The sequence below is a fragment of the Dermacentor variabilis genome, chromosome 4 (genome assembly GCF_050947875.1).
Source record: "Dermacentor variabilis isolate Ectoservices chromosome 4, ASM5094787v1, whole genome shotgun sequence".
NCBI classification, from domain to species: Eukaryota; Metazoa; Arthropoda; class Arachnida; order Ixodida; family Ixodidae; genus Dermacentor; species Dermacentor variabilis.
Window position 1 is genome coordinate 92,699,840 of NC_134571.1, and position 14,273 is coordinate 92,714,112.

General features: G+C 46.7%; 1 protein-coding gene across 6 annotated transcripts in view; it reads left to right on the forward strand.

Annotated features, from left to right (window-relative positions):
- The window catches only part of LOC142579503 (fatty acyl-CoA reductase 1-like), a 58,871-nt gene extending 49,082 nt beyond the window's left edge, over positions 1–9,789 (forward strand). For all 6 annotated transcript variants that reach the window (XM_075689771.1, XM_075689774.1, XM_075689775.1 and 3 more), the window contains 3 exons: positions 19–148; positions 2,256–2,383; positions 9,609–9,789. In XM_075689771.1, coding sequence (XP_075545886.1) covers positions 19–148; positions 2,256–2,383; positions 9,609–9,759 — 409 coding nt within the window. In that variant the 3' untranslated portion in view covers positions 9,760–9,789. The remainder of the gene's footprint in view (positions 1–18; positions 149–2,255; positions 2,384–9,608) is intronic.
- The last annotated feature ends 4,484 nt before the right edge of the window (positions 9,790–14,273 follow it).

Sequence of the window (14,273 nt, forward strand, 5' to 3'; positions counted from 1 at the left end):
TGCTGATTCTCCATCTAGTTTTGCTGCTCGTTGTGACAAGGCCATAAACGCCATGAAATCCCTGCAGTTCCACACCACAAACAGCTGGCTGTTTCGATCAAACAACGTCGTGGGGCTGATCAACGACCTCTCCCCTACGGACAAGCAGGTGTGTTGGCCGTTCCGCATAGCTTTAGCTCAAAAACACCATCATCACGATGGCGAGCAGTGGTTGGTACGGCCATGCTTCTACATGTAATAAAAAGAAAAAGAATAAAACACAGTCAGTGAAAAACACAGCGAGCGACATACGAAAAGCAATCGAGGAAGAGTCTGTGCCTTCTGTTCAGGAACTTTCAGGTTAACTTAGCAACCTTGCTTACACGAACGCCATTTGTTGATTTACAGTATACAAAAAGTGAAAGCAGACGAGCTCGCTCAGCATGCTGATATTTCGCAATACATAACATGGTTCTGCAAGGCCAATCTTCAAATCAAATTATCGGGTTTCACGGCACAAAGCAGCTCACGGGAAATGAAGAGACGCTGTAGAGTTTGGCCTCTCGATAAAGTTCGACTCCCATGGATTCTTTAATGCACACCTAGTACACGAGAGTTTTTGAATTCAGCACCCATCGTAATACGGCTACTGCGTCCGGGAATGAAAATATGTAGTGACCTTGTGCCCTGACGTAGTCACTGTGACGCCTTTGGCGGGAGATCCTGCAAGATCCCGCAGTTGAAAAGGCTACATCATGTCTTTAGACAGCACAGTAGTAAAGGCTGAAAAAAAAATTCTCTGGATCGGCTACAATTCAAATAGTAACGCTAGTCCCTCTTAAATATTTCTAGAATGCTTGAAACGCTATTGTCCATCAGTTTGTTTTGTTAAAGAATAAACCAAGTCCTACAGGTTATAGTGCATTTACGACGCGTCTAGTAGCTGTGCGCTGATCATCTGCAGTGGTCTTTTCTCGCACAACAGCTACATCGTCGAGTTTTTGTTAGCTCCCCCCCAATGCCATCGCGAGAGTTAACACTTACACTTTGGGGTGGTTACGAGCGTTGTAACTTTGAATTTATGGTACGGCATAACCCCGTCGCAGCACAGACAACAAAGGATTACCCGGCAGAACGGACACTACATAGTGATGTCTTCTAAGAAGTCTTACTCGGGAAAGCACGCGAAATGCATACAGCGAACCATTATGGCCAACAAGTAATGGTCATGCGCAATGGTATCCTTACGAAAGTTAGGACAATGCCTATATACGTCCACGCCTATGAAATCGCGACTCGTCCTGTTTTAAAGCAGTCGAAGGTCTGAGGACACAGATAGTACCTGAGCGTGCAATCATCGCCTGAAAAATTTCTCGCGTTAGGCTATCCAGCCTAAGGAATACGCCGTTAGTATATGTTGGGAATAGCATGCATTCCCTTAACAAAGGTAGGCGCTCACACATTCTGCAATGGGATCAGAGTGACCTTCGTGCACACGCTCATTACAGTCCCGCTCCCTTAACTTGTCCTTTACACGAGGATCAAACGAGAAAATATTGAGGCCAGAGAGGTTGAACTACAAGACACTGTCTATGTAAGCAGTCCTTCGATTGCTTTATAAAAAAAAAACGAGTTACGGTTTCTTAGCTATGATCGCACATAGCCCCGTTTTTAACTTCGGTATGCCGCTGTTTAGTGCACCTGATTATTCACTGATGGCGAAAATTCTCTGTTGCATGTATTGTTGTATGTTGTTGCTTGTTAACTGTGGCAGAATGGAAAGTTTGGCAGCTTAAGAGCCCGCAATCGCGATATTGTAGCAATAGAAGAAAAAGAAAATTAGACGAGGTAACAATGTAGATATTATAAAATCAACAGCAACTATAGACGCAGCATGCTTGGTTTGATAGAGAATGTTTGTTATTAATCATATGTGTTCTGCAGGGAACGGTTGCATATATATATATATATATATATATATATATATGTGTGTGTGTGTGTGTGTGGGTGTGTGTGTGTGTGTGTGTGTGTGTGTGTGTGTGTGTGTGTGTGTGTGTGTGTGTGTGTGTGTTATTCATGACCATAGAGCCAAGTGACAATGAAGCCATGAGATTTACACGTAAGATGCTTCGTGATAAGTCTGACAGTCGCAGAAATGTCAGTTCCACCTGCCATGCATGGTATTGTACGTATATGAGCACTTTCTTGTGCAAATAAAAATAAAATAATGGCGCGTAGGTATTCTGTAAGTCATATATAACCCGCTGTCACTGCAGTTGTTCAACATTGACGTTCGGAAGTTGGAGTGGTGCCATTACTGGGATCAGTACATACAAGGAATCCGCAAGTTCATCTTCAAGACCGGCGATGCAGAACTTCCAACTGCACGAAAGCACTTTGGGCGGTAAGAACTGATTTTTCAGCGAACAATGACATCGTAACCGGCAGCCTAAGTCGCGGAGCGATTTCTAGCGCGTGATACAGTGGCAAGTCTCATGCGAAAGAAAATTTTTTTTGAGTGAATACGGTTTTGAAAATGCATACCGATGTGCTAGTACTGGCCACGTCCACCATCTTCCCCGAGTCTCAGTTGTAAAGCGCCTGTATCTCATGCGCTCAGATGCGTCTCCGCAATGGTCACCGTGCAGCTATTCAGGAGTCTAGAAATGCAAAAGTAGCCTTCATTGTCCACCAATTCATGAGGAGCGAACTTCACAGCGGCCCGCGAATCAACGAAGCCAAGCCCAGTAGTTGTTGCACATTTGGATATCCGCTCAGACGGCATTCCCAAGACGCGTACTGCTTTGAAACCGAAACCTTTGCCGAGCCTCTTTTCACGGTGACAAGCACTTCAAAATCTTAGTTAAGTAATCTAAACAATTGCTTATGCGTCCTGGGACTTGCGACTGAACTCTCTTAGATAACCTTGCGTTGCGTTACAACCCTGCAGATTCGTTGCGCCCGCAAGTAAGCGCGTTCTCAAGTGAAAAAACGAAGCTCCGATACTAGTGAGGTTTGTCGAAGCTTAGAAAGCTCTGTGCAGGTAGTAATGTGTGTTGTGGTAGCTCCGTTCGTGTTGTATTCTGGCTTCAAGGAGTGTGAGTCAATTCGCACACGTATGTCCCGTGATGACGGAGGACAAACGTGATCGGCAAGTCGAGGGTAGGGAGACAATTTGTTCCGGGAGTTAATTATTTCAAGAGCTAACAGTCTGGTATGACGTTCATAGACGTGGCTGCAAACAAATAGACACGATGCAAAGTGGATGGAAAACGTCGTTTGCATTGGCCGCTTTTTCCTGGCGTTGCCACAAACCCTCGTGCTTCATATATAGCAGCGAATAACAACAGAGAAACACCAACCAGAGAAGCGGTGAAAGCAGCAGTTATGTGTGTACCTCTGCTGTCGAATGGGCAGTTTCGTTTTACTGTGCTTTCGGCAACATAGCGGATGGAGCTTTGCTGCAAGTCGACAGATGGCGCTTGACATTTTGAATAGCGTAACAATAGCGTAGCAAGAAGACGCCGGCTGATGGCTATAGAACGCCTCTCACGTAAACTGTTAGATTACATTAGTACAAACTGCGTCTGCACACACTGAATGAAGCGGCTTCAATACCTACGCGGGAAATTCAGCTTTTTCGGTGACCCCATGTGAGAGGACACTGCGCTAAAGTGAGCCAGAGCGATGGACAAACGGGTGCGCCAACGGGAGACGGGAGCAAGGCGCCTAACGCTGGAGTCAAATTCAACGCTGCAGCAATACAGAGGCTGGAAGCCGGACATCTTTCCGGAGCCAATATACGACAATGGCACGGGTGGCAGCCTGTTCGAGGCGCGGGAAGGAGCACCTAGGACCCCAACTTGCCGCGGGCGCTTCGACACCACTGTCGAATGAACACTGTGCAGGGCATGCGGCAGGGTAGATGAGGACGTAGGACACATCGTCAGGCGACGTACGAATCTGCAAACACCCCTCACGGAGAGGCAGCGCTCCCGACAGCGCTACGTTTTCGTGCAGATGGGGAGGGCACCGCGGGCCTGGCAGTGACTGTGGGAGGGACTAAACGAAGCCAAGCGGAGTGTTGGACGCTCGTGCTTCGATAGACCGTACTGTGAACCATATATAGGTGACGTGCCAGTGCGCGCTACGTTAGCGCATTTAATTTTTATTTGTTTTTATTACTTTTATTTTTCTATTCAGTTCGCCCGCCCGCAACGAAGGGAATGGTCACAGCTCATCATCATCATAATTGCCTATTGCGCTATTTCTAGTCGCAGTGACGCCTAAGCCGACAAAAAAGAAAAGAAATTGGTCTGCAATGCACGCTGTGAAGGTGGTTGGACAGCGAAGCTGTAAACGACAATTAGAACGATTACCCAGTCCAACCTAGCTTGAAGTTGTCCACATCGAGGCATCCACATGAATTTACTTGACGATTAGCCTGCGAAACCTGCGACTTGGTTTGCACCAATAGTTCGTGCGCCTACAAAAAGTGCACGAGAGAGAAGATATGTGCACTTAACCGCACTTTCGCCGCGTCTCGTATGCGCGCTGCTCTTTAGGAGTCCTCACTACACGTGACCTTCCAATAGCACTGTCACAACACAAATCAGTTGCTAGGCAGGTTCTTTTACATACGAAAGTGTAGCTACGTCACTCCTTCCTTCGTATGCTACAGTTGCCACTTCCGGCAACTGCAGATATGCAACCGTAATCTTAACCAGGAAATGCTTGCTGCGAACGCTATGCGTGAAGGCGAGCTGTCTGGTTCTTTTGTTGTTGTTTTTTTCCGCACAGCCAGCGTCGCCGCTGCCACGGATGGATGGATGGACGGATGGATGGATGTATGGATGGATGTTATGAGCGTCCCTTTTGGAACGGGGTGGTGGGTTGCGCCACCAAGCTCTTTCTACTATGCTGCCTAATGTCCTACCTAGGTTAAAGAAAGAAAAAATAGAAAAAGGAAAAAAAACACATGATGAGTTCCCTTAACCAAAATTTCTGACCCCCTATTGTGAACTGTGCTTTTGTACGTCTCTGGTTTTTGTCATTTCCCTACTTCCACCAATCTTAACATCACCTCCTACTAATCTATATTGTGGAAATGTTTAATTTCCCCCTGCTCTCGCTGAATCCAAGGGCTTCAAGGAGGCAAGTGGGGCCTAAATATACCGCTGGGCAGATATCTTCGAATTCTGATAAAATATACTCAGTCGTTTCCCTAGCTTTACCACAGCAAGCACATGCTTCTTCTTCCTTCTTAGATCACAATTTATAGGTGCGTGTTCTAAGGCATCCTCATTTCGCATTGAAAAGGAATGAGCTTCCTTTTGAGTTATCATAAATTGTTTCTTTCCTGATTTCGTTTTTCCTCTTAAGTAGTTACTCATGGCAGGTTTCTTTTCCATGGCCTCCACCCATGAGATTATCTCAGCTTCTCTGACTTTCCGCTTGACGCTCTATGTTGCTTTGTTGCCCACCCTACAGGGCTCATACTTGCTGGTAAGCTTCCTAGTTCTTTTCCTCCACTGTGAATCAGTGTTCTTCCTGTACAGATACCTCAACACTCTCCCAGCCCATTTACTTTCTTCCATATTCCTCAGTCGTTCTTCATAATCAATTTTACTGTGAGCTTCCCTCACTTCAAAACTGGTCCAGCCCATATCACCCTGCATAGCTTCATTTGTAGTCTTCCCGTGAGCGCCTAATGCGAGGCGACCCACTCACTGACCTTTGTTTCGCACCAAGTCCTGATTGTAGCCCTGATTTAAAGCAAACAACCGCATTTCCAAAAGCAAATCCTGGAACCATTACACCTTTCCACACACCCCGGAGCACCTCGCACCTACTGCGTCCCCATAGCGCTCTGCGCTTCATTATGGCTGCCTTTCTGTTCCCCTTTACTGTTGTCGTTTTTTCTTGTGTTTGCATATATCTGTTGCCTTCGTTTGTGCATATACCAAGGTATTTATATTATCTTACCCGAGGTATTTCCTGGCCCTGTATTTCCACTGTCTGTTCACTGTTTTCATTGAATAACATAACACCTGATTTTCTAACACTAAATTTCAAACCTAAATTCTTGGCTTCCTGTCCACAGATATTAGCCAGGCGTTGCAAATCACTTTGCTTGTTAGCTAGCAACACAATGTCATCCACATAAAATAAACCTGGAAGCTGTTGCTCTACTACTGTACCCGCCTGTCTGCATGAGAGATTAAACCCGATATTACTTCCCTCTAGCGCTCTCTCCATCCTCACCACGTATATTATAAACTGCACAGGAGATAAAGGGCACCCCTGCTTCTGTTCCTTGTTGATAACAACAAGCGGCCGTGGCCCTCGCACTCGCGCAGCCGCTCGTAGACACCGTGGTCACCGACTCAAAGACAGCCTACGGAATCTTCTGCAGGGGGGTGATCTCCTCCGCGGCCTGAGCCATTCTATCCAAGCGCAAGCCTCCGAGAAGAGCCATAGAGCTGGTGTGGGTGCCGGCTCACCCGCAGGTAGCAGGCAACACCATCGTCGACTACCATGCCCGAGAAATGTCAGTCCGGGCCGAGCACGGAGCGGGAGAAGTACCGCACCCGGTTACCAGCTTTCGGGACATTACCCGAATGCACCGTGAGGAAAGGTGCAGACTGCCAAAACCGCACCCCAAACTCACCAGGCAACAACAGACGATCCTGCGTCGAGCGCAGGCGGGATCGCTTGCGCATACCGTTTTGATGAACCGCATGTACCCTGCGGAACACAACATGCTCCGTCCTTTTTGCAAAAGAAAAAAGGGCACCCTACTGCACGTCTTGGCAGAGTGCACAGAACTCAAGGCCCCCGCCCTCCTCCCCTTCCCACCAACACCCCCAATCCCCAACCCCTTGAGAGATGGGAGACCCTGTTATCCAGCCCCGCCCTACCGATTCAGCTCGCAATGACGGACAGGGGCCAGGAGCTGCTGGGAACATATGGGTCCCGTAACTAGGAAACCACGGCATCTGGTGCCTGCATGCAGCGCTGATTTATTTCGGGCCCATTAATGTTGATTCATCATCATCTCCTCGCTCCTTATCCAGGATGGATGGATGGATGGATGTTATGAGCGTCCCCTTTGGAACGGGGCGGTAGGCTGCGCCACCAAGCTCTTGCTATTATACTGCCTAATGTCCTACCTAGGTTAAACAATGAAAAAAGAAAAAAAAACTATCAACTACCACGCCCAAATTTTCTGATCCCCTATTGCAAACTGTGCTTTTCTACGTCTCCGTCTTTCGCGTTTCCCTACTTTTCTTCCACCAATCCTCCAATCGCCTCTTACTAATGCCTATTATGGACATGTTTGCTTTACCACTGTTCCCGCTGATGCGCCTAAGCGAGCGCCATCTGCTGGTGCTACAAGGAACCCATCGGCGCAGGCGGCGTGCGCTTCCCGAGTGTTTACCTACGGAGACGACAGACCCATTGGGAGATAGAGCTATACAGTTTCGCTCTAAAGGGAAGGTGCCTATGGGATACCTATCTCTGTAAAGCAATCATCAAGGAAACGTGGTATGAAATAAAGAGGCGTAGGCTGCGGGTTGCCCGACCGTGGAGCGGGACCGACGTGCGAATTCTTAGGCGTTCACCTGGTGCTCGTTGCTGGCTATGTGGTGCGGCGTGACCGATGCGTCGTGGGAAGGAAAAAGGAGAGTCATACCAAAGGCTTCGTTAAAAGAAGTGTGCCAGAAGGTGTGAATGCTCAACAAATTAATTTCCACCTTATATCTTTTATTATGCATGTCTGTCTATATGCCAATTGAAGAGAGGCACAACATATTTCTTTTAAATAAAGCATGACAGAATGGTATGCTACATTGTCGCTCTTCTTTCATTATTTATTTATTTATTTATTTATTTATTTATTTATTTACACATACTGCAGCGCAATCAGCGCTCTATCAGGCATGAATTAACAACTCGCCATGGTTGCTCAGTGGCTATGGTGTTGGCCTGCTGAGCACGAAGTCGCGGGATCGAATCCCGGCCACGGCGACCGCATTTCGATGGGAGCGAAATGCGAAAACACCCGTGTGCTTAGATTTAGGTGCACGTTAAAGAACCCCAGGTGGCCGAAATTTCCGGATTCCTCTACTACGGCGTGCCTCATAATCAGAAAGTGGTTTTGGCACGTAAAACCTCATAATTTAAATATGTAGAAATGGGTTAACAAAGGGAAATTATGCACCGCAATATACAATAAAACGATGAGGGGGATGTGCTACGATCATTCACCTTGGATGGCAGATAGGAAACTTTGGGATGGCCATGAGCGAAGAGACCCAGGTAAGGAATTCCCGGTAAAACGCAGCACTGCATGGAAGGGGTTTTTCGACCAAGCTTTCAACAGTAGTGGGAGCAAAGATTTATGCAGAAGTGCCATAACACCAATAACGGAGTGATCAGACCTAATGGCGTAGGGACGTTTGAAAGCGACAGTCAGTTTTGTCTACTGTTGCATATTTACTTTCGAATGAAAGACTTAAGTCAGGTGTGCCAATAATATAGGCAGTATTTCTTGCTAGAAATCCAGAAGGTAATCCTTTTACCCATCGGCTGCTCTCCATTTTTCTTATAGAATTGTTTTGAAGTATTTCTCGAATTGTTAGAATGGCGGTGTACCTACAACAGGGGTAAAGAATTTCTTTGTCGGCTTTAGCATTTGGACCTTCCTTTGCTAATACCATATACGAAAAGGTACGAGCAAGGTTTGCTAATATAAGCCACTAACTGAATTTTCTTTCACCTTGCAGAGGAGCTGCAGTGCGCGTGACAATTGTTCATCGTGCACTGGGAAATTTAGAGCTTTAGTATTATGTGGGATAAGCCCAATTAAAAAGTAAGCTAGGCCTTGTTCGTATCTAGGGAGGCGTTCCGTAGCGATATATTAAATCTTACGTGACATATGGACGGAAATCGGGAAAAGACACAGACACGTTAAGCTAAATCGATCGCACGGTCTGGCACTTTTCAATTCCTTATATTTTCCTCCTCTAATGTTCCTCGTAGCCTGTGCGTGCGAGCGCGTGCGTGCGTGCGTGCGTGCGTGCGTGTGTGTGTGTGTGTGTGTGTGTGTGTGTGTGTGTGTGTGTGTGTGTGTGTGTGTGTGTGTGTGTGTGTGTGTGTGTGTGTGTGTGTGTGTGTGTGTGTGTGTGTGTGTGTGTGTGTGTGTGTGCGTGCGTGTGCGTGTGCGCGTGCGCGTGCGCGTGCGTGCGTGCGTGCGTGTGTGCGTGTGTGTGTGTGTGTTTCTCTGTCCAGAAACCTTACCCATAGGGACTTCAGCATAACACAGTTGAGGAAGCATACCACACAGTGCGTAAGAGGGACAATAAGAGGGACAACCGTAAGAGGGACAATAATACGCAAAGGAAAAATGCTGGCGGCGAACCATCTGCCTGCTGAGCCGAATCGTGCTGTCACGCTTCATTTCTGTCACGGGAGAGGCTAGGCTTTATTAATATTGTCGAAACAACGCAGTCAGCTACACACCCGTAAAGAGGATAATTGTGGAAACAACATATGACAGGTCAGGGTAGAAAATTTAAGCTTATATACGAACGATATGCATGCAATTTTACTTTTTTTTTTCGCAGGCTCGACGCCGTGCGCTGGTTCTGGTACTTGGCACTGGCCGTTCTTGCGTGGCGACTTGCAGTAACGCCGAAGGCTTGGAACATCTGCAGCTCAGTACGTGTCCTTGCCGCGGGACTCAGCGACATGATTGTGTTCCCGCAGTTGTTGTGATTCTCGCCATCACACACACAAAAAAAAGAAGATTAAAGAAAACACGGACAGCGGGGCACTGTGGGCAAAGCGAAGCACATATGTTTTCAAGACGAAGGTTACGAAGTAGCACGACGCCGGTTTCATACGGTGGTGAATTCGCTAGCTTAGTTACGCTTCCGCGCACTTTCTACCAAAGATTTCGCAGGTCACTAAGTGAGCCCCACAGTATCACGCCAGGCTCTGTGGCGGGCGCTTCTTATGACCTCTGCTGCTCTAAAGTTCATGAAGTAAGGAAGACTCCGTCCCTCATCTCAAGAGTTTCGCATGCGAAACTACTGCAGAGCTAGAAAAACTAAACCGATCATCGTCGCAACGACTTTGAAAACAGAGTAGTAGTTCCGCTTAATACAAACGAGCTTAGCCTTGCCCACTTCTCAAAGTTTAGTAAAATATATTCTGTAAAACATCGTTTCGGCTTACCGTGGTGCTCAATTCTATGTTCATTATCATAAATACGATAATTTAATAAAAATTCCGGCATCCATAGGTAACTTTTCATGATCAAACTTCCTGGCGGTGTGGGCCTTAGCAGTCATTGGGATCTGTAGGTCTAATTGGGAGCGAAGAGTCCCACAACGGCTATCAAAATAATTCAAAATAATGTTGAGCGCAAGTTACAAGAAACGATATCTAGCTGCTCGGAGCTTTTTTTTTTCCCCCTCCTCAATACTTCTAACAAATTCAGCCTTCTCGCAACAGCTGCATGAAAGTGCAATGTACAAAGCGCTTTTGTTTCATTACTAATTCGATCAAAATATATTATAAATTAAATCCTTCTGGTGAAAGGGTTCGCTTGGTAGTGTTTCTTTTTCTTCTGCGAAGTCGGGATGTTTACTTACGCTTGTTTCCAGAGTTATGACCCGCCGTGGTTGCTCAGTGGCTATGGTGTTGGGCTGCTGAGCACGAGGTCGCGGGATCGAATCCCGGCCACGGCGGCCGCATTTCGATAGGGGCGAAATGCGAAAACACCCGTGTGCTTAGATATAGGTGCACGTTAAAGAACCCCAGGTGGTCAAAATTTCCGGAGTCCTCCACTACGGCGTGCCTCATAATCAGAAAGTGGTTTTGGCACGTAAAACCCCAAATATTATTATTTCCAGAGTTATGAGCTTATTGGGACAAACTTATCTGGTAAACTCATATCAACTTTCGTCAAAGGGAGCATTTTTTGCTAAATGTGAAGCGTTATCATTGCCGTGTGATATGATGTGTGGAACAATAACGGCCCAAGCACCCATCCCTGTGGTACCGGAAATGAAATAAAGTATTTTCGCCGTCTAATGTAATTAGAACAAGCAAAATGTTTTCAATTTTACCGAAAAGCTTAAATTCAACAGGATAGTGGTCCGCTTCCTAAGGCACCCGATACTTTCGGAATTAATTTGTTCTTGAATACGCAATCGACTTCTCTGGACAGATCTAGTAGAATGATATCATTTCGACTCAGCAGAAGAGCTGCAAGTTGGGCGCGTTTGCACCTATTCAAACTTTGGGTTAGCCACGATACACACAGCCGAAAGAAAACGCTAGACGACACCGAGCGCAATGTTTCAACTGATCTTTTTGTTGAAGGAACAATATTCATACTGAACTTACAAGCGTCACTTGGTGGTGAAACTAGCCTCATGAACACAAGGTGTAATCTGAACACTGCGCATATGCACCGGCTGGCTTATGCTATCAGTCTATCCCACGACACGTGCGGCAAAGATACGCGGATTTTCTTCGTGTTTACAAAATAAGTGGCAGACTGACGCAAGCGCCTCCCATAACTTAAAGCGTTGCTATTATTTGGGTACTTTGCGAACTTTCCAAGGGCTAAGTATGTATATGTGTTTGTATCTTTGTATCTAACCATTTTGCCACCTACCTTGATCACTGGGTAGTCAGTGGTCGAATGGGTAGCGCAGCGGGCTGCTGTGCTGAAGTAAGAGAGTTCGAAACCAACCATCGGACCAACTTGGGCCACTGAGTATGTGGTGACGTGTACATACGTGCCGTTATTCAACGGACCCTTCACGCCGACATGGAGCACTGTAGACGCGGGATTGGGTAGGTAACACTGTTCGAAGAAACTCTTTGACGCCGACTTGGAGTACTGGTTATTGCCCAATCGGTCTATGCTCGTCTCTATGAACCTCTTCGATGCAAAGTTTGGTCACTAGGTATGGGCCAATAGGTGTGCGCCGCTGTTCAATGTACGTCTTTCACACCAACTTGGGCAACTAGGTATGTGCCATTATGAAACTGCCACTCTACAATGACGAAAAAGGTACCTGAATTCCTCCGATGCTGAGCGGAAGCAAGCCCACGTCCCAAAGGTTCCTCAAGGACAGCTGCGCGACGCATTAGTAGCCGGTGCCACAAATGCACCAGGTATGTTCTGCTATTCAATGAACCGCTCGCCAACTTCAGTCACTGAGAATGTGCCACTGAGTGTGCGGTCAAGCGAGAGAACGATTCTCAGCGTTGGTGATCGCCGGCGTGCCCCGCTTCTCGTCTCAGAAGTCACGCGCGGACTTCTCGGCAGCGCCACTGGGTGGCGCAGCGTGTTCAGAAAGAAGCGCGAGAGAGGCGGCCGGTTGCCGTGCGGCGGCAACTAAACTGCATCTTATAAATGCATTTTGTAGACGTATCCCTGTTTAATAGTATTGTAGTTAGCTGACATTCCATGTGTTACTAAATAAAATGATGTAACCATGCACTCCCCTCCATAATGCCTTTGACCGGGAGGGGATTACTAAAATAAACAAGTAATTAAGTAAATAAATAAATAGACGCTTTCTCAACGTCCGCACGCACCGGCGCGCCGTCCATCTCGGAAGTCATGCGCAGACTTCACGGCATTGACTCTAGATGGCACCCAGTGTTACATATCTCGTTTCGGCGGTGGCAATACGTTGTGCCGCCATACTGATGCAATGCTAACACATTACCATCGGCAGTGACTGTGACGTGTGACACGCACACATACACGTGTGTGTGTGTGTTTGTGTGTGTGTGTGTGTGTGTGTGTGTGTGTGTGTGTGTGTGTGTGTGTGTGTGTGTGTGTGTGTGTGTGTGTGTGTGTGTGTGTGTGTGTGTGTGTGTGTGTGTGTGTGTGTGTGTGTGTGTGTGTGTGTGTGTGTGTGTGTGTGTGTGTGTGTGTGTGTGTGTGTGTGTGTGTGTGTGCGCGTGTGTGTGTGTGTGTGTGTGTGTGTGTGTGTGTGTGTGTGTGTGTGTGTGTGTGTGTGTGTGTGTGTCGAAGCACTGTCTAACTGGCAGGAATGGTCTCGTAACACATATTAAGTCGCTTGTTGAAAGGTTGCCGTTTCGCTTTTCGATGCAGATTATCCTTCTTGATCAGTGAATCTATGACACTTATAGATACCCACGGGCAATGTGGTGCATCATATTTCTTGATAGAAAATTCATCTTTCATCGAAGCTTTAACCACCATTGTAATTGCAAAGAAAAATTAACATAACGCTAGTTCCGGATCAGAAAAAGACAGAATGTTAGAAAAGTCGGTGAGCTCTATTTTCTCAACGAAATCGGACAGATTGAATTTCGTCCTGCCTAATGTTTTTTTGTGAAGACTGTTGGGTAAATCAAAATAAAGAAATATTGGGTAATGATCGGCAACATCTACTTGTATAACTCCTGTACGTGGGCGTATATCAGGATTGGAAAGCATGCTGTCTATTAATGATTTAGAACTTTGCGTTGAACATCGAGTTGGGACATTAATCAATCCTTCAAAGCCACAAAGCACCCACAAAGCAGCGGGTGAAGTCCATCTAGCCAATATAATTATTGTCTAATAAAGTAATGGTAAAATCATCTAAATAAGCGCATTCTTGCTTTCTCGGGAAATTTTCTCTAACATTGCTGACAATACTACACAAAATTCTTTAAGTGATGAAGACAGCGAGCGGTAAAGCGAAGTTTTCTTTCAGAGAAACCTGAATGTGTTTCCTTCATGTGCAGTTTGGTGCTGTTGTCAGGGGGCTGACAATTTTTTTTCTTCCATTGCCCCACCCAGTGTATTTCCGCAGAGCTAGTTTGTCATATACCGCGAATGTTAAGCCTAGTATTTCCGTCATACCCGGACATGTCTGGTGACGTACACGGTATACTGTATTTTCAAAACAAGCACTTAGCATCCTCGCCACCACAGCTTGATACCGCCAGTTAGGAGTGAGTGAGGGAAAACTTTATTCTAAATATCCGGTAATTTGGCTGAGGTGGGGCAATAAGCACCCCAGCCTAGGTGACGGCCTCGAGTCCTTGGACACGGGCGGCTTCGTCGGCGTGCCGGACGGCCTACAGTTGATCGGCGAGGTCGTGGCTGAGCAGGGACGCCTCCCAACACGCCCCTCGGTTCGAGACTGCCATGTCTACCCCGTTAGTCGGGGACTGGTCGGGATGCATGGTCAGTATAGCAAAACGAAGTGGCACTGTAAACAAGTCTGCCAAATAGGAATCGTACG